Source organism: Anopheles cruzii, chromosome 3 (genome assembly GCF_943734635.1).
Source record: "Anopheles cruzii chromosome 3, idAnoCruzAS_RS32_06, whole genome shotgun sequence".
Classification (NCBI taxonomy): domain Eukaryota; kingdom Metazoa; phylum Arthropoda; class Insecta; order Diptera; family Culicidae; genus Anopheles; species Anopheles cruzii.
The window spans coordinates 64,269,746-64,290,188 of record NC_069145.1 but is presented as its reverse complement, the minus strand read 5'-3'; the positions used below and the strand labels follow the sequence as shown (position 1 = coordinate 64,290,188).

Genomic DNA, 20,443 nt, shown 5'->3' with positions numbered 1-20,443 from the left:
ACACGCACACACACACACACCGTGTGGCCTGCTGCTGTAAGCAATAACGACGTGTTGCGGAAGCCATCGTTTGACAATAAAAAATCAAGCAAAATTAATCTGGCCCCCAATGGGAGCAACGAGACCACGAGGTGCCAAGGTGCGACCGACTGCAAACGTGACAGCGCAAGTCCCCTCCACCCAAGAGGGTGGGTGTTCGATAGTTCCCTGCAATCGTCAGCTATCGCGACTGTTGAAGTTGTCTAATTCCCGTGCCTAAACTAGCGTGAGATTGAGGTTAGGTTACCGATGGCCTGTGTTACTTGTGTTCGGTGATAAGAATCCGTCAAAGTTTCAGTGTGTTTGTTTGAGTGTGTGTCAGTTTTCATTAACTGGAGTAAACTAGTGGCCGCTGTAAGTTATAAACTTCAACGATGGATGAGAGCACCGGGTTTTCAACGTTCCCGAAATCCGCTGGCCGACTGGTGTCACAACGCAACGGCAGCACGATGATGGCGACTGTTCCGGGCAACGGCACAACTGGTAGCGAGGGCACCAACCCGGTGGCGAACGGTGCAGGCCGTGACCGGCACACGGATAGCATCACCGATAGTCCCCGGGATGCGGCCACTGCTCGGCTGCGAACGTTTATGGGCCGAACACCGAGTGCCATCAAGTCAAAGTTTCTGTCCGTGCTCGGGAACAGCACGGAGATCATCAACGGTATTTCGAACAAGGTGAGTCAAAGATTCCAATAGTCTAGCGGTTCATTCACTAAATTTAAACAGAAAATGTAAAGTGACAAACACAAAATACAGTGAGTGTTTGTGGTCCTTGAAGATTAAGATGCAGCGTGGCGTTGATTGATTACGGCGAAGGTCGCGAGGTGACCCAAAGGGCAAGATTTCTTTGCCGACGGTACCCACGACGCGACGGTGACATTTGCGAAACATTGGAGATGGTGTTACTAATTAGCGTAAGTGGACATTGTACCGAGAGAGTGCACTTGCCCATCCAACACGTGTCTGCCCGGTTTATGAGCAATGGAAGCGCGAAAAAAGGAGCGGACCTTCGCGAACCAGGACGAGTGAGCGTGCTAATTGAATCAGCTGTTCGACGCCGTGAACAGCGATTGGCCTCATTGATTTTTCTCTTAATTGTAAAACTATTTTTCTTTCATGTTCATGGCTACATTTAAATCATTAAACGTAACTAGTCTATTATTTTTTAAACAATGTTTGATGTCGAAAACATCGTTTAGTTGTTTTTGGTGTCTGACATTCTGTTATAGTTTTATGCGCCATCATCGACAATCTCTGATGTTTTTCAATACCCGATACCCGTGTTCTTGAATCTGGTTTCGGTTTAGAATATTTTAAAACTAAAATAACAAACGTTTATAAATCTGTTGCATAACATCGTTTTTAATTATTTATTTTTACGCTGGGTCCTGAATTATTAAGATAGCGAAATTTTAATATAATCTAACTAAAGCTCTTTGAATTAATATTCTTTTATTGGTTTTGGTCTCTTCATTTTGTTCTATCTAAACCTCACTGCGACCTTCAAACCTTTATTAGCGTTACACCGCAAAAACCTTCACGAGTCTTCGCCTTTTTTCTACGACATTCCTAAACCGTGCTGATAGTTGAGGGTACCAGCGGCACTTTCAGTTCAGGGTTATGTCGTAAGGTGAAAAATCAACCTCCGCCGGGAGAAGGTCACTGGGGAGCGTTTCGTATTCAAGTTTCGCTCGCTATCGTCGTTGAGCAAACTTTGCGAAACACTTATCAGCACTTTATCGCTATCACACAGAAACGCTCCTGAGGTAACACTTGGCTTTAATTACTTCTCCAGAGAAATTGATTCACCCGAATGCATTTTAATTTAATTTTAGTGCTGTCGTTAGTGTTAGTTTCACTCTAATCAAACTACAATATTCTTACTCCAAAATGTGATTGTTTGCCATTGCTATTTGCTAGAATTTAATGGAAAATTGTTTATTTTAAAATCAGCTACAAGCAATAATTGAAGGGAAAATAAACTTTGTTACCAAAAGCATTCGTACCCATAAGTTCTGTGCGTTTGAATGCAGAAAACCGAGCCAAACGACTAAACGACAACCGTAACAGGTTTTCTGCATCGCTCAGCCATGAATTATTTATCATTAAGTCAAACACAAGTTGCCCGTTACATAAGCGTATGAATAGTAATATTTTCTGGTTCGTGAGGTTGGTTCTCTAGCATCCATTTTCCACCTTAAATCAATTATGGTGGCAAATCAATTTGTAATCAAATCTAATCGGACCACGAAATGTGAAAAATCAACCTCAATGCGGAATGGTGAACCTTCCGCAAGTCGTAGTCGCAAGCAAATGAGCCCACCACACTGCTGGCGCTACGAAACGCGGCTTTTCACGGATGGATTTGCCTGCCCGAGAAACCTGATGATTTGACTCACTCACCGGCGGGCCTAGGATCGATCTTGCAGTGTTGGTCCGTCCTTCGTGGTTAAGACTAACCACAACGCCAGAAACCAAGGGAAGCAGATGTTGAAACATAAGTCGCCGGTGAATGGAGCAAACTCGTTATTGATTGGCAGCCAGACTACGGAGAAAGAAATGTCGAGCGGCTTTGGTACCTCTACGAACTGGTTCCGTATCTTTAGGTCACGCAAGCGGCCTCCTTCGAGACGGAAAGCGTAGGCTCGGTTGGAGGCTTTTAATTTGTATGTTTAATCTTTTATTTTCTTGCAATCTAACTTTATATTGGTAATGATTACATATGCTAAGAATTATCACATATTCTTTCTCGTTTATGTTTTAAAATAGTGTATTACTTATTTATCCGGCTTACAACTTATAATCAAAAATAGTTAAATAATAGCATCATTTTGAAAGATCTATCGCAGCTGCGTCAAATGCAGTATGGGTATTCATTTTATTAGATTTACTGCCGCCACTTTTCGTAACGTTTAATTTTGTATCCTTTCACTGTTACAGTGAAAGCGATCAATTCGGGGTAAATCAACTTATTTCAGGGATGGCATAAATTTAATGCCACTCAGAGGAGGCTCCGTTACAGTACCGCTACTTGGCTGACAGAAGGCTATCGATCGTCGCCTAAATGAATATAGATGAGGGTTCGAGGTAATACATTAAACTGCTATCAGCTGATTTTGATTCATTCTTTGGACCCGCGGTAGATGAGTTGACATTCACGATGCACGCTACGATGGCAATAAATATTTTCCTTACTAATTCTGTCAAGGAAAAAGATAAATTCTGGCATGATTTAACTATGATTGACGGAAACGCAAAGCCATTTTCACATTTATTCAATTGTTTTTGAAGCAAGTTTTCTGGATAGAAGCATGCAGGCTGTAGATCGGTGTGGACCGCGATCTTCCACTTCAGTGTTATCACGTGCGGGATCCGCTTTCGTTTAACCTCAATTCGCAGCTAATTGTGGAAACAAATTGTCACCGCGCCGTTTACAGCTTAGCGCACCGGTAACGAAAATGGTTCGCTTCCCCAATCCACAGAGTGCAATGGCCGGCGGCCCGAGAGCCCGGCTGTGGAGGTATCATCGCCTCGAACGTGCCTGCGGACAGTGCTCCGACGTCCAATCGTCCTATCGCTTACACTGCACGAATCCGGAGATATTGTTGGTCGGCGTGGCGCGAACGTTGCATAAATTATGCGACGCTTAAACAAAACACCAATCATTCTGGGGCCACCACACCGTGGTTGCGGTGCCGTGGAGCGATTCCCCGGTGTGCAGTTGTATGCCGAAAAAGATCGATTCGACGAAGTGAGCAACCGGCTCGCACGCGCTCTGTCAGCATGCTGTGAGTTTAATGGAGGCGCATGGTCGATTGTACGCAGCCACGGCGAACACCGCCGAAAACACCGGTGATGAAGGCAGGACGGAGGCTCTACCGGGTTCGGCTCTTGGTTTTTTTTTGGCTTTTGTTATCGTGCTCCACCGTTCCGACCGGCTATCGGCTTTTTGTGCTCGGATAAAGCACGGAATTTATGGTGCGGAAAAGCCGGCGAAGAAAACCAGAGTAGCGTGGCCGTGCCGTGGCTTAGCCTGGCTTTCCTCGGAGATATTGATCGGTGTTTATGGAAGTTTGTCTTGGGCTCTCGGGGCGTGATAGTGGCACGAGCGAACGAAGCCACCGCCGTGGGGCGATAGTGAAGGCGAGCTTCTCAATTGGCTGTTTAAGTTGGAGATAAGTGGTTTTTCGGCCTCAAGGTGAGAAGATTTTCGCTCGGTCGGATGTGACCTTAAAACTTTCCGACCATCCCGACCAATGCGGAAAAAACCGGTGACCTGCCGGTTGCAGGTGCCCATAAAATAACCGAATCACTATCGTGATGAAATTAAGTAAAATGGATACTTATTCTTGCTTCTCACCTCCTATGCCCTGATAGTGATGGCGATGATGTGATGGTGATGATGACTTTATGTACCATTTTCGTCCATTCGTAAGCTCTTGCCAAGTGTCGATAAGCCAGGTTAACCACTTCGTAGGCTTCGCAAATGAAAAATGTATGCTACATACGTAAAAAATGTTTCCCCCGTAAAATATTACTAGTAAGCATTTGCCTCAACTTGTAACTTCAATTAGTGAGGTGAATAATTTATCACCCACACTCGGGTCGGTACAGAAGCCAGGAAAAGCCACCTGTCCGCTTGATGGTTTGAGTGGACACACCGATTTTTTCATGACTGACTGACATTTTCGGACAAACCCATGGTGGTGAGCATGGTAAGCAATGGAATCGAATGCCCTATTGTGAAAGAGTTTTCCAAGAACCACTTTCAACCTTCGGAATGAAATCCACGACCTATGTTATTGTAATACCGTGCGAACGAATACTTCAAAGCATAGCGGCTGCTTAAGCGGAGCATTTTGAATTGGTTTTATTTTTAAAGTTACTTCCCCTAAAACTAGGTCAACGACGTGAGGTTTTAAGTGACCCTTATGACCGATACGGTAGAAGGACACGAATCCGGCGCTCATTCGTTCGCCTTAGCCAACATAAAAGGGACTACAGCGGCAAACTATAGGCGCTGGGAAGGTCTTCAGGACATCAGGAGAAACGATACCATTCAGGACACGTTGCACGGGCCGGTAAATGGTCTTCTCCATTCTGTGATTGATTTTCAATTGAAAGCATTCAAGGGCTCCCGGTGCCGTCCTTGAGTGAAATTGATTCTCTTCGGTGGGTAGCATGGGAATGAAGGATCGGCGATGATGATTGTCGACAACAGAGGACCTCCAGTAGATGATGTAAACAAAATCAGCACCCACTTCGGGGCCGTTTCTCGACCAGGTTCTAGAGGAAGTCTTTTGCTCTCTAATTGAGTTGTTCGTTTTCAAACCAGTCATTTTCAAGTCAAATTAATCGAACTTTTCAGTGGAATCTTCAAATTGATGTAGTATCTCAAACGTTCGACGTTACATTAGCATTAACAGTTACGCAAATAACAATAGTTCTTAGCTTAGAGTTTATATTACGGTCCATGTTTTATAGTTGGGGTGTATGCCGATTTAAGGAACATAATTTGTTTTAATTTGTTAACTGCTAAATCGTTAACTGCTAAATCTAATGCTTGGTGTTATTGAAGAAAGCTTTACTTTGATTCCAAGTGCTTCAATAAATTCCATTACGCCTGTTTAAGATTTTGCATAGTTACGGAAGCCAACCATCATATATCACGAGGGCGTTGCGCCCTGAATCATTTATGCATAATGCACCTCATAAATGCACTTGAGCTCGGAGTTCGCATTCCCGAGGGTAAATTCTTTCATCTTTTTCCATCTCCCCCAGATCGATGCTGCGCTCAGCCTGTCGTCGTCCTCCGACACCGAAACGACGGCCAACCGCAACCAGATAAAGGTGGACGATATGCTGCGCCGGAAGTACGAGTCGTCCAACACGAAGCATCCCGGTCGGTATGCCGTCCCCGATGGCAGTAGTTCCGTAGTGTCGTGTGGTATCTGTTCGTCGTTTTTCCGTTTTCTTTACTCGCTTCATTAATTTACATAACTAACCGAATGCCAACCTTGCTCCTCGTTGCAGACGATGGCCGCGGTGAACAGCAGATCGATTACGAGCTGCGTCGGGCGAAGGAACGGCGGGCCCACGAGGAGGTGCTATCTGGCCGCTACCGGAATCCTGCCTTTTCGCACCGTACGTATCGGGATCGGGAGTAGAATCCTGCAGTCCGCCGTCGGCATGGTAGCTGATTGAATTTAATGCGAGAAAAATATGCTTCCCGACCGTAGTGGTGCCACCGCAGAGTACTCCTCCACAGCCGGTGCCAAAGCAAACGGCGGCGGCAACCACCAACAACGCCGACCGGGCAGAGCGAGCCCCTTCGCACAGCATCAGTGCCGACTTCAGCCACAGCAACTACAGCAACAACTCGTACTCGCTCGAGTCCCGTTCGCCTCAACCGTCCGCTGGCGGCGGTGGACCTCGGCTAGCGGAAGAGCAAGCGGGCGAAGCCAGACCGGCGGCTAGCCTCCACACACCGGAAGCTCACCCGGCACGAGACTTCGCCTGTCTCGGTGGCCGAGTGGATCCACCGCTAGGTGCGTAACATCACACGCTTTCCGGTGTGCCTTTCGCTCTCGCTCTAGCTCTTGCCCTTTCGCTCTCGCAGGCATTCCGAGCAGCGCTTCAACAAGTGACAATGAGTCGTGCGTCTTCAGCGGCACCCTGGAGTCGTCCGAGCTGAAGATGTGGATCCGGTCCGAGTCGGAGAACTCGGTGCCATCGTGGGCATCGTCCATCAGCCTCGACAGCCAGTCGGAAGAGGCCGTGCTGGACTTTATGAAACGCTTCGTGCGAATTCTCTTCCACGACAGCGGCAGCGTAACGCTGCAGCTGAAGTCGGACTTTGGACAGTACGCACGGGTAAGTGGACGGCATTCCACGCGGCATTCCTGTGCGTCGAAGGGCGCATAAATTTTTTTGCACACGACTTAATGACCTGAGGAGGATCTGGTGGCTGGGTGTTGCGTGAAAAATCGATTTATTCTCGAGAGTTTGCGTGCTGAAGAACAAATGATAGAACAACACAATCGATAGTCACGGAATTTTGGTAGCTCCAGTTCGAGTGGATTTTCCGCACAATAATGTGTTCCACTTCCTTCGCAGACGGAAACCGGTCGGCTGTGGTTTTCCCGTCTGGTGAACGCGCAACGAGCCAAGACGAAGCGCGTCGACGAGTCGACGTTCTACTCGCTGATCCAATACTTTGCGATCGTCCTATTCGAGTGTGCGGAAAGCGAGGACTACTCTCCGGCCAAAACTCTTATGAACATGTGCTTTACCTTCTACCATGACAGTGAGTTCCATGCGCAATCTACTGCACAGGTGTGCGTTAATGGGTGCCCCTCTCTTTCCCTAACCGCAGTCGATGTCCCGGGCTGTGACCCGTATCGGGAGTATCTGTACACCTATCTGCGCGATCAGCCGATCTGGCAGACGCTACGGTTCTGGAATGCGGCCTTCTTCGATGCACTCCAAACGGAGCGCAAGCACCGACCGGTGCCACCGACGAAGCATCTCCCGGCGAAACCCTCACCGAAGGCTTCCGTCGTGATCGATCCGTCCACCGGTGCTGCTGCTGAGGAGGGGCCACTCGGAACCCTGACTCTAGCCGTGCCGGAAATGGAACGTTCCTCATCGACCAGTGCCTGCGATCGGACTGATCCGGCCGAGCTGCAAGAGGACAAACACTACCACCAGAACCTGAGCTTTGGCCAGCTGGGGTACGGAACCGGTGGAATCCCATTGTACCAACCCTTGGAGTTCATCGGGCGTTTTTTTTTCTTTCACAGAAGTTTCACCTGCAACATGCACGCGTTCGGTTTGTCACGGGACCTGTGCAACGAATTTCTCGTCAAGCAGGCGGTTATCGCCAATCTATCGGCAGGTAACGTAACTGAATTTTTCCCACGAATCGGGGGCCAAAGGACTGTACTTGCCGTTTTCCACAGAGCAACAGAAACTTCTCCAGGAGAACGTCGACCGTATGTACCGTGAGACGGATCCGTGGCGGGAGAACTAGGGTCCAGTCCGTCGGGCAGCTAGTAAGCACACGCAGTGATAATGGTAGCCACAACGCACCGTAGCGCGACGCAACGAAACCAGATAGTATTTTGTGATAACGATTTTGTGATGTCCACTAGATCTGAAGCGATAGAGAACTAAGAAATTGTTGGGGCAAAGTTAGAGCTCTGTGGCACGGAAAAAATGGAACGGGGAAGAAGCACTCATTGCCGACGAGCATCACTTTACATGATACGATCATTCCTCGCAGTTGCACTTTTCTTTCTAAATTTAATTCGCACAGCGAAGACCGACGGTCCACGAGATATAGGACAGCTACGAAAGCAATAGAGGACAAATATTCTACTCCAAACGATAGGATCTTGAAACCTAAAAGCAGTGGTCAAATCCATCCTACAAGCAATCGTGTTATACTAGGAGCCGTAAAAGTAATAAAGAGTGTGATTAATTCGATGCGACAATAAACCGAAGGGCAGTGAGAGTGAAGCCGAACGACCATCGAACGGGGGACGGTCATGCTGCAATCAATGTTGTTCATGCCGGCGCTGCCCAGGGAGATCATGAGATCGTTAAACTAATCGATATGAGCAATGCTTTAAATAGTCTTAACCAAGTGTGAGGAAGTGTACTTTCGCTGCGAAGCGACCGACTAGTTATGACCACAAGCTTGTGACTCGGAAGTGGACGTTGCATTACAGTGCAGGAGGATCAACACTAAGACCGATTGATTGAAATGCTCGGATCAGCGGTGGCAAACGGTCCGTAGGTAAAACGTAGGTTCAACGCATCGTGATACAAAGGAAAAAAATAACAAAAACCGTTATCTAGTTCATAAAAAATGTTGAAAGTGAAGCAGATCCGGGACCCGGACGAGTTACAAAAAGTAGAAAGAACGACGCTTCGACGTTCGCAAGATACCACACATTTTCTATCTTCGTACGTTAGATTTCGCCTGTCAGAATCTCAAAGAAAAGTAACAAACAAAAAAATCTAATAAAACTCAACCACACATTACACAGCGAGAGCGGTCTTCATACGTTATTTTTTGTGCTACTCAATCGAATGTTGAAACCGAAACCCCAAAAGGGCACCGAACTTCGAGCAATCAATGAATTTTATTGTACCTTCAAGCTTACCTAAGTCCTCCTAATCTACACACTACTAACAGCTGTAACGATTTCAAATTATCCTAACCTCTCCATCGATTCTTTCAATAACGTTATCACTCCAAAGAACTCCAATCATTGATCTCTTGGAATGCGCTTGCTATGTTAAAATTGTAAAATAACTGCTCCTAACGCTGGAAGCACGTGGACGTAAAACGGTTATTTTTCAAAACGTCCCTTCGGTTGAAATATTTCACGCAGGTGAATCATTTCACCGTCCACTGTTTCGATGCAATATTTCAATATTTCTACGCTCAACGGTCTCGGACTTTGTAAAAACGTATCGCAAACGCGGCGGCAAAAACGGACGAACATCAGGAAAACTCAACGTAAATACTTTATTTTACATTATTTTCCTAAGCACCTCTTCGTAACACTCCTTCGCGTTTTAAGTAACATCGTCGTGGCAGGTCATGGAACTATCGGCTCGGCTGTCCTCTCGAAGCGATGGTTCCCGATGTGCGTTGCTGCACCGGCGGAGCCCGATCACGTTTGCTCGCCACTCCGCCACACAAAACAGCTTGGACCGCATCTAATCGATGCGCATGGTCACTACCACTGATCCTAGGCGGTTGCGGGTTCCACCGTTGTAGATAATGTTCTTTGCCCAGGCGCGACACTCGATGTTGATTGTCGATTTGGCTGCAAACGAAACGTTCGATGAAGAGGTGTCCGAATCGTTTTACACGGTGGTCACTTACGTTGCGGTCTGGCAAGTTGAACTGCCACGAGCGGACTGAGGTATCCTTCGAGGTTCAGGTACGGGTAGTAGTAGCCAGGTAGTCCTCGGCTCGGGAAGTACTCGATCGGACCGAGCAATTTTTCTTCGCTCTTGGTGTCCTCCAAACACGATATCCAGATTTGCTTGCGTTCGACCTCCTTCAGCGATTTTATGTACCCCACGAGATCGTCGGGCATATCAGCCGGGAGATCCTCGACGTTATCGTAGTACTCTGGCTCCCAGTTGTAAATCTGTGCCGTGGATTGGAACGGTTATCGGAGGGGCCGAAAGACGGAATACTTTTGAATATGTTTCAAAACCGCCACCTACCTTGTTTAGCTTGATGAAGAAGCACGGAGCGGAACGATTGTATCCAAAACCGGCGTCCGCCGTGCAAGGTCCTAGCTTGCTCACATCAAACGCGCACACTCCTTTCCGGGGCGGGTTGGTCACAAAGTCACAGATGACCTGGTTGGTGCCGGGTGGCAGCTTCGTCCGGTCCGTGTACGCTACAAGAGGTGCGCGATGGTAAACACTCCAGACAAATCGGCGATATCGGCCGTGCGTGCTTACGTTCTAGGAATTCGTTGATCAGATCGACCCAGCCGGAAACATCGGTTTTGTTTGCCGCCACGTACTGAATCTCTAGCGCACCCTCCATGCCACCCGCACGAGGCCGGAAGGTAACACCGGGATTGGTGCCGATGCGAGACTCGTCCAGTTGCCACCGCGGATACTGGTGATTCAGTGTGACGAGCAGTCCTTGCATGCAGATGGCATACAGCGCCGCGAGTACGATGTAGAAAATGGTATAAAACAGCATAAGTTGACCTGGCAACAGTAAAAAAAGGGAAGAATATTAGCTATCGCACAGCAAGCATTCAGCGCCTCCCGAGTTATCTATTTTCATAGCCCTGATTGCGGTGCCCTCTACCTTGCGGGTGGTTCCGATAAGTGCTAGGTGAGCGGCCGGTATTTGCAACGAAAATTACATAGCGATGGCAACTGTTAGCGGTGACAGTAAGTGTATTAAAATGGCCCAGAATTATTCGCACATTCACGGTGTGTGCAGTTGCATTAACAATTAGCCTCGTTATCTGATGGACTATAATTTGAGCACTTCGCCGTGCGCCATCGCGGGCCTTCATTTTGTGTAAGCATCCATCTACCCGCTGGGTGTTTACGATGCAATCACGACGACGGTGCTCCCATCTTATCAGCCCCGACCAAGGTGTGCCCCGATTACCGTTGGAGTGTATCCTGGGCGAGTGATAAAACTAAATCTCTACGCACCCAGTTGCATCGCGTTTAAAGTTATATCAACCACTGTGATAAATATCGGCCAACGAGCGATGCGTCAGCGGGCCGGAGAAAGCCACGTGGCCCCGAATAAGTCATGATAGAGAGATAATCCCACGGATCGGTTCCCATCGACCTGTCACAAGCTTTGGCAGCTCGGGCCGAGCGACGATGGCCAAACACTTGGCCGATTAACGTTACACTGGGTTGGGCCACCGACCGGACCGGTCGGTTGTATATTTAGAAACCGAAAACCTGTGCCATCCGGTTCGGTGCAGTCCCGACAACCTAGTGGGTACAGTATCAACCCCTCCGAACAAGGCCAGGCGAGTCGGCGGCGTGCAAATCCGGATGATTAAATTTAGTTCCGTTGCCGCTGTGCGAAGGGGAAAAGCTGCTTTCCCTGCTTGAGCGGTCACTTGCGCTCGGGACTATTTACATTACTCGGCTTGAATCGGAGCAGAAACGGTATTAAAATTAATTGTAAAAAGCCGTCGGTTTCGACACGCTCTGTTGTTTGTGGTTTGGTCACTGCGAGATGTTATTACTCGGTTCGCTTGGTTTCCCGCGGCCCACTGTTGCAACGACATTCCTCGATGCGGGCGCTTCGATGAGGACAGAGGTCAGTGCTGCAATTAAGGGCAGGCAGCTTAACACCTACGCCACCGATCGAGGTGTCGCCGTCGTTGTGCATTTCAGTTTATATGCAGATGAAGTCGAGAGTGTGCGCCCGCAACGTGTCCGATATTGTCCGATCGATCAAGGGGCGTACTGCGCACATATATTGAGCGTAATTATAGCACCTCCGGAAATCGTACATAACTCTTGTGGGCGGTTGTGTACGCTCAAATTGCTTCCCTAATGACCGTGCTGGCTTCCCCCTCAGAATCTGGTGCTCACAACCCAGAGACCGAACTATCAACCTCCGACATCATCGATGTTTGAATCGGACCAAACGAGAGGGAGACAGCGAAGTTGGATTGTGTGAATTGGGTTAGCAAACCAAACAAAGTTGACAAACCATTTGACGGGTCGATGGACGTTCAAATTGTTCATAAAAATATTTGACGCTCGGATGGAGCATTTTTATGGACTCGCTTTATGGAGGTTGCTAACTGGGTGTTGCTGCAGTTCGCGTATCCTCCTTCTTCTGCTAATCTCTACGGGGAAGCGTGGCCGGGCTCGATAAACAGCGCTCCAGCCAGGAAAGCAAATAGAGCTCTGAATACCCCGGCCACACCATCGTCCGGCCGGTCAGCTTCTTCGTCCGAATAGCTGCTGCTCCAGGACGGCAACAGCTCGTGCCTGCAGCATCTCGCCTCGGCAAATTTCGGCACACACGCATCTAGAACATGACATTAACCGAGCTAACTTGCTCAGAAAATGCCTTAATTTAAATCTCTTCTACATTTTCATATGGCGTCACCTAAAGACGCATCCGGTTTGCAATCGGCCAAGGATCTATGTCCTGCGAAATTAATTCAGAGAAGGAAGATCTTCGCTTCTCTTCTGCTGGATCCATTATCAGCGCTCCTCTGGCAGTTGCAAACGGTAGACATATTTTTTATCATTTTACAAACAGTCAGACTGTTGGCCGCCGACAACCCCGCTGTGTCCGCTAATTAGGCAACAGTAGCAACAGTCCCGGGCATAAAGTGTCCGAGTGGCCTAGCGCGGTCCGAAATTAAGTGGCATCAAGATAGGTATCAGCATGCAACGGTTGTGCCAGAGAGCGGAAAACTGCCACCATCTTCCTGTTGGAACTGCGCTCATCCCATCCATCGGGTGATTCATCGAGAGACGGCACAGGCGTCGAAGCGATAAGCGGCATCGTTTCGCGAGTGGTAAGGAAGTAAAAATTAAGACGCAACCAGACCGAACGGACCGAGACGAAGAGAGTCGACAAATCGCCAGGTCAAGGTTTCATGATCGCCACACGAGGCACTGACCTTCGAGCGGTCTACAGTCAGAAGTGGTTTCGTTAGTCAAAAACATCAAAGCGGCATGTAGTAAGGCGTCAATTCGAACCCTGACAAGTGCATCAATTTCAAGTTGGTGGCAAATAATAATGACATTAGCGGGGAGACTTTAGTTCTCAGCTATAGAAATGATTAAACTAAATTCGCACCAATCAAGTGATTGGAATTAGTCGATTTTCTAATAACAAATCCAGCTGACATATACCAATTCCCGTCACTGTAGGAAACCGGTTGCGTCTTGCTTCACGGAATCGTGCATTGACCCATTTTAGTTGCTTAGTGACCTTCGCTTTGGGTGTTCCCTCGCCGGCCACCGGTATCAACAGATGGCGGCCACGAAGTTCTTGGCGGCCGAGGAGTGAACCACCCACCAACGCACCCTGCTCGGCTGCAACATATTGTACAGCTGAACCATCGCCCGGCCCGGCTAATGGCAGCCGGCGTTTGAATCAAGACACCTGTTGGACGTCGTAAATTATGGTGTCCCGGTCGGCCGACGGCCCGTTGGAGAATTTTTTATTTTTAAAACTTCAGTCCGTGATTCGGCTGCAGTTCGGCCAGTTTTGGAAATCGGCTGGGGGGGTCGTCGGCGTAAACGCAACTTGGTCGGAGGCTCGAGAGTTCCTTTCCCATTACCGCAGCATCTCCTGGCAATTATGGCACGCGTGCCAAGTGCTTGGGCGCACACGAATAGCGGGAGCAATATCCGAGGCAGCACGGCCGAAGACTGGAAAACCGAGCATATAAGAAATATAATCGAGTGTCCAATGTGTCCTCTGCTTTACAAGCGGCTTTGGCAAAGCAAACAGCATGCAAATTCGAGAGCGGTCGGCTACCCGTGACAAGCGCTAAATACTGAGCAAAAAATTCTGAAAACTCACATATGGATACACAAAAAAGGAGACCGCGCGATAACGGAGCGTGTGGCGAATGGACAACACTCCTATCGTCCCGGCCGGATTTATCCGGTTCGAGCTTCTCCGAAGCGGTGCTCCGAATTAGAGCCATTCATTACGGCCGGTGCGTCTGTCTTTGGATAACATTTTGTGCTCCTTCCCACTACCTGCGCATAGTTGATTTTAGAAAAAGAATAATTTGGAAAGATCGACAAAAAACCAGTCCCACCCAGCGAGAAGGCCACTTCAAGGGCCTGTTTTGACCACCGGTCGGTCCAGTTGAAATTACTGGAAGATCGATAATCAACCTGTTGTGATGGTGGTGTTCAATTAACGGTCCGCCACTAATTTTGACAATGATTTATTGCGAAACGATGACCACATTCGGGACCCCGATATGTCGGTGAGTGATCGATGAAAAAGTTAGGATTTTTTATGTGTCGTATTAACAGCACTACGATTTTATAAACATAGTACTTCCCAGGGAAGGCACATTTAGCAACAAATAACCAGCTCGCGGTTATGTTTCCTCGGTTCCCGCCGCTCGCAGTGATAGAACCCGACAGCGCAAAGTTTCCGGTTTTCTGTCGTGCAATTAGCCACACGCTATGCACGGCATCTGATCGGCGATGATAGTGATCGCGAGGAATTTTTCATTCTTTCTGCTACTTAGTGATTAGCTACACGCAAATGAACATCCGGGCGCTTTCTGATTGCAGTCTGCGTGAAGCCTGCCAGAGACACTTTCTCTGTGACGCGGACACATTTTATCATCTCCGAAGGCTGCCCCCACGGATGACTCTCAAAAGGACGGCCGACCCCAGATGCCATTTCTTAGAACGTCTTCGAAAGTGCGCTTCCTACACAACAGCTGTGGGCCTCAGAATCCGAAAAATTCGTACGCGTGTGTGTGAGACGTCAGACCTTGGAACATTTCTTTCCCTCCTTATCGGAACCGGGCAGATGATGATGACGGTGGCCCAGGCACTCTATGCTCCTAAAATCCTGCCCCAGGCACTGATAACGCGTTATCGGCGAGATGATGGCGACTAGACTATGGGCACCACACTCGCCACTAGCTTGAGGCTTGAGGTAACTGGAGCTCTCGAGTTTATAGCGGCAAAGCGATTCTCCGAACCAAAGGAATTCGAACGCGACCGCCGAAAGGACACACTTACCCCAACTTTTGGCCGTCCGGCCCATCACACGGCCACTGCTGCTGTCGTAGAGAAACTGGCCGAGGCTTTGCTTTTCCGGCATCGTCGGAAACTCGTACGTCTTGATGATCCGCGGTTGACTGGATCGCTTCCGTTCCGCCATGTTGGAGGACATGATGCGCCTTTTTCACGGACTTTGCTACACGGCCACTCGGTTCCAGCTGATCTGCGACAACAAACGTAGGCGTCCGCTTCCACTTCTGCCTGGCGCCGTTTCACTCGCGCGGGTTAAAGTTGAATTTTAAATTAAATAAATACTTCTGTGTTCGCGCGATTCATCAACAATCACACACACAGCCAGCCACTGCACTTCGTAGGGATCCGTTATTTCGCTCGGCGATCGGTTTCGATCAAAGTCGAGCGCACGCGTTGGTCTACTAGCCAATTGGGAAACTTATTTCTTGGGGAACGAAAAATCACTCGCCGCACTAAAGCACGCACTCTCCACTAACACAGCACGACCGGGTAGAGGGCACGGAGATCTTCCAGCCGCTGGTCGGAAAGCCGCCTCACAGCAAGCGTACGCACACGTGGGCAAGCGAGAAGCAACTGACATCGGGCGAAGCTTGCCGCTCCGTTGATGGCTCGCGGTGGCCGTGTGATCGGCGTGCGCGAGCGAAACGGCGGAATGATAGTAGCCGCACGAGGCCGCGGCCGCGGCGCCGAGTGTCGCGACGGGTTGCTTCGACCGAATGGCTGCTGCTTGTGACGCAGACGCTCCTCTGGGCCGCCCCTCTCTTCGCGAACACCCGCGAGCTTCACAGCTGTGTGGTGTGTCTTTGGCGCCCGCACCGCGAGCCACGCACAATAGGAGGCCCCACGGTGGGGCCTGTTCGGGGTGTCAATATTTGTGGCCGTTTAACCGTGTGCTAAAGATGCATACAGTCAGCACCGAAAAAAGTGCCTTTTGCCTGTGGCCGATATTTGTCTGCGGGTTTGGATTTGTTACATTTTATTGTGCCAGCTACCCGTGAGGAATTTTGTACGGAACGCTCAGATATCGAAAATGGTGACGCCATGGACTCTACCCGTCTAAAAGGGGTAAACTGATAGTGCAGCCACGGGGAAGATAACGACGGTGGAGGATTCTCACCGGAATGAGACCGGTCCGTGATTTTGATTACGATTTTTCAGGTTGTGTAAACTTCTCCTACAACCTACACTGTGGTCCGAACTTCTTGCTAGAATTGTTTTTGGCAAACACATATCTCTCGAATTATGTGTCTGAGGGCAGTGTCAGCCAGTCCGGTTTGTAGCGTTTCGGTTTGGTTGTCCGGTGACCATAAATGGGCGCCCATTCACTGACGTGTCTGCCATTGTGCCCTTTCGGGCGTCGAATCCGCTGGCCTTTTTCGAACGCAGCACGCATCGCCACCAAAAAAAATGAAAACAGGTCTACGTAGAAGGGCCCAGCTGGAAACGTGCGCGTCCTTCATGCGCACCGCTCCGGAGGGCAGGGCCAAACTATTTCTCGGAACGAGACGAAATGACCGAAATTATAACTTGGCCCGAAAGACGAACAAAAAACCACAAATCCAAACTCATCAAAACAATTTAACAAACCAGTTTCGGAATGGAACTTTTGCGGTTCGCTTTTGTTTTGAGATGGCTGGGGAAGCCCAAAATTGCCCGCAACATACCGTAGCCTTCCACCTTTAGTGGGTACATCAACACGATCGTTCAAATCAACAACAACACACACGCAGCGCTCTCCCCGATCATTCTTTTTCATTTCATAACCAGGTAACCGAACGAGAGCCGGTAAGGCTTATCGACTGGCCGGTCACCGGTCGTACCTCTGTTGGCGGGAACTAGTTCCATTCCGGTTTCAGCCGGTTGCATCCACAGGATACCGGTGGCAACTCCCACTGCAGTGCTCGCTCACTTGACATCGGCCAGTCAGTGTCCGGGATTACACAAAGTGCGTGAGGATTGTTCGATATGCAAAACCAGGCAAGGAGGATCGCAGAAACCGGGCGCTCGGTTGCCGCCTATAAGGACCTCGGTGCCGGTCCCGAATGCCGGTACAAACTGGTTGCTTCTGGCAGTAAGTGATCGATAAGTTAACGCCTCGGGGCAAGTGCAACTGCAGATAAGAATGAAGAAAGATGTATTTCATGCCTCCAAGGAGTCGCTAATGGTGGTATCATTTTGAGCCAAGATCTATATAGATGTGACCATGATAGCCGTAACGCTCGGTTCAGTTTTCGGTCAGCGAGTAACGTAAAAAATGGTCACCTCACTCGGAATGCACATTGTGACAGTATTGTGTGCCCTTCACAGACGGTAAAGTAAGTAAATGGAAACATCCGGTGAAATATGATTTTATTTTTGATCCTACGTGAAGCGTGAGCACCGCGCGCAGATTCCAAATCAAACCAACTTCACTGTTGCCAAATTAATTTCCTCTGCACCTTCGAACCTAAGCCGTTTCTGCTGCCGCTCCGCGGATTGCTTTATTTTTATACCGCCGACGCCGACGTTCCAGTGATCTTGCTGCAGATGTTCACGGAGAGTATACGTGGGAGGCATAGGTGGACAGAACCTGTTTTTGTAGGTTTGCCATTGTATAATCGAATGCGTAGCCCCGTGGCCACGTTACACAAACCACGTTCCGGGTTTGATCGGGCCGAATATTCTGGGCCATACTTCAGGTCGAAAAACTAGGTCACAGTAAAGGTCAAATGATCGGCTTTATGTTTGATTACTTATCGTTCTTATTTAATCAATTAAATTATCCTTTGTCTAATATTGTCTTCATTCATTTTGAACGACTTTCGACTCACGTTTCACTTTGCATCGTTCAATCGATACATTGTATCTTCTAGGTCTTAGAGTTGAACCGATTGGACGACCCCGGGGATTCTTCCTTTTCGCGAGGCTATTTTCAATCCATTGGTGCCACACTTCTTCGTGACGTGCCGATCGGATCGGAGCAGTTTAATTAACACCGCTCGTCGATCATCCCCGGTGTGGCCGTTGTAAGTCTTCACATCGCCAGTACATGTGAAGTGACCCACCTTGATCGAGCGAGCAAACCCGCGCACAAGACAGACAGGCATGAATGGGAAATAACCGGATTGCTCTAGACTTGCATTACCGATTCAACGGATCATGAGTTGTGTGAGCCACGAGAATGAATGTCAAAGGAGTCGTTTTCTCCCTGCCCCAGAGCCATTAATGCGCGCTATGAAGTTCATGTAACAGTAACGGCTGAGTATTGCACACTGCACAAAATCGTGGGACTGCCAGCGCTTGCTTAAACTACGAAAGTAAAGAATGAATCCGTACAGGTTACGTAACAGTGCTTTATGCAGTGTACAATAGACAGTCCTAGGTTTGGCAATAGAGTGATCAAAGCTCCACTCCACGAGAGAGATATTCTATGTCCATTAAAAAATCCGAGTAAAGAAATGCATAGCACGAGGTTGACCGGCCACGTTGGATCAGTTCCGTGTCCAAATAGGCTACCCTACTGAAGCACCGAGCACGAATCAAGCACGAAGTCGCACGATAAACGGTTTATCTAATCTATTGGGCAGGAGAGCTTCGTTTTGGCGCAGTGTCAATCACAGATTAGCTATCAAACGATGTGAAACCAATAGACTGGCGCACCGCTTAATGGTGCAGCGATCGGCAATGAATCAAACACTCTTTCGACAATCGGTGTCCAGATTCTAGACTAGACGAGTGTTTTACAACTCCAATATGAACACAAATATAAAGAAAACTCAAAATTGGCTAAGAAAACTAAAATATATCATTTCGGTAAGTCCAGCAATCTCAGTCTCATTACAGTCCTTGATGCATCCATTTATAATGTTTTATCGTACGCCTCCTGTCGATCAGTAAAATTTGGTCTCTTACCACGAGAAGGAAAGTCTCCTCGAAAGCCTTTGTAACGATATTGGTAAATGGCTCTTATCGACAGGTTTAGTGCTGGGTGACGCTGCGGCGGTCATATCAAACTGGACTGATTTGTTGCATTGCGACAAGACAACAGCATATTTTCGATAACCATGTTCCGGGTCACAATCACATCGTCACGTTTCCGTTAGTCATTGCAGTTGGTTACTCGTGCTGTTCATCCTTTTTCAGGTGGTAGGACCAAAACCATAGTTGCTGGATGAGACTACCACAGAGAATAGCCGTTGCGTAAAGGTCTGACGTTACGAGAGTGGTATCATAATTTACGACCATGGTCTGCATAGCAGCCCGAACGGGCACCCTTGAAAAACGCATTCAATTTTCCACCCACTTTCGGTGCCTCCCTACCGCCTTCTGTCAGATGATTCATGAGGATTCCTTGAGACAGGTTACCATATAACAGGCGCATGTTTTCCGGGTTGGGGCTGCATTTTAAATTACAAACCTTGGCGCTACGGAGGAGTGGAGTTTATACAACAAGTGGAGTTATCCTTTTATTGTTTTATTTCTGCCTTCGGGTTGATGAAGTGGCTCGGTACTGCTCTACGCGCTTCACTACCGCCCAGCACGAGCACGTGAAGGCTTGTGGTATTTTTATCGGGTGGCCATAATCGAACCGCCGCTGTTCAGTGGGATGTTGCCAGTGGAATGTTTTATTGATTAGCATTGTCTTGCGACAAAGGGTCGATTATTTTTCAGGGGCATTTCAAGCTGTGTCGAGTACCACTTGGAAGCGGACGCCAGGCTTTAGAGCGATGGAAAGTCTTATTCACTTTTTACCAATTACCTTACCGCACGCATGTATCATGTTATTTTTAATCTTTGATGTCTATTATGTCATCAATGCTAAAAGTACGAATGGTGGGGGCTGTAAACAAATAAATGACTGAACAAAATCAAAAAGAATAAAATAATGTTAGGAATTTTCAACATCAAGTGGCGTTTAACACAAGCGTCATTGATCCCTATCGCAAACAAATGCACGATAAAGAATATCACTGAGGAATACCATTTATGACAATTATCTATACGTGAGCACGCGAGTTCGTTAGTGACGTTGATTTGAAATCTACAACAGCAAACGATTCACTGATAACACTACACCAAAATCATGCCCATCGGCGGATCGTAAGAGAGTCACCAGTTCCAGCGGGGTTGTTTGG

The 20,443-nt window shown here is 48.3% G+C and overlaps 2 protein-coding genes across 2 annotated transcripts; one reads left to right on the top strand and one right to left on the bottom strand.

Annotated features, from left to right (window-relative positions):
- Positions 1–413: 413 nt before the first annotated feature.
- Positions 414–9,086, top strand: LOC128270779 (uncharacterized protein KIAA0513). Its single transcript, XM_053008197.1, has 9 exons — positions 414–716; positions 5,823–5,943; positions 6,075–6,185; positions 6,281–6,589; positions 6,661–6,914; positions 7,158–7,347; positions 7,417–7,774; positions 7,844–7,938; positions 8,003–9,086. Exons 1-9 carry the CDS (start codon positions 414–416, stop codon positions 8,071–8,073), a joined length of 1,812 nt encoding a protein of 603 aa, XP_052864157.1. The 3' UTR covers positions 8,074–9,086.
- On the bottom strand, positions 9,006–15,906 carry LOC128271362 (sodium/potassium-transporting ATPase subunit beta-1-like). Its single transcript, XM_053008850.1, has 5 exons — positions 15,315–15,906; positions 10,536–10,793; positions 10,293–10,471; positions 9,943–10,213; positions 9,006–9,883 (listed from the first exon to the last, which is right to left on the bottom strand). Exons 1-5 carry the CDS (start codon positions 15,466–15,468, stop codon positions 9,774–9,776), a joined length of 972 nt encoding a protein of 323 aa, XP_052864810.1. The 5' UTR covers positions 15,469–15,906; the 3' UTR covers positions 9,006–9,773.
- Positions 15,907–20,443: the final 4,537 nt, after the last annotated feature.

Bases quoted from the DNA above. Each gene is read 5' to 3' on its own strand.
- LOC128270779 (XM_053008197.1), top strand. From the start codon at position 414: ATGGATGAGAGCACCGGGTTTTCAACGTTCCCGAAATCCGCTGGCCGA. The intron at 5,944-6,074 runs GTCGGTATGCCG...TCCTCGTTGCAG, and splicing joins GTCCAACACGAAGCATCCCG to ACGATGGCCGCGGTGAACAG. The intron at 7,775-7,843 runs GTACGGAACCGG...TTTCTTTCACAG, and splicing joins CTGAGCTTTGGCCAGCTGGG to AAGTTTCACCTGCAACATGC.
- LOC128271362 (XM_053008850.1), bottom strand. From the start codon at position 15,468: ATGTCCTCCAACATGGCGGAACGGAAGCGATCCAGTCAACCGCGGATC. The intron at 10,794-15,314 runs GTAAGTGTGTCC...TACTGTTGCCAG, and splicing joins CCGGACGGCCAAAAGTTGGG to GTCAACTTATGCTGTTTTAT. The intron at 9,884-9,942 runs GTAAGTGACCAC...TTTCGTTTGCAG, and splicing joins TCAACTTGCCAGACCGCAAC to CCAAATCGACAATCAACATC.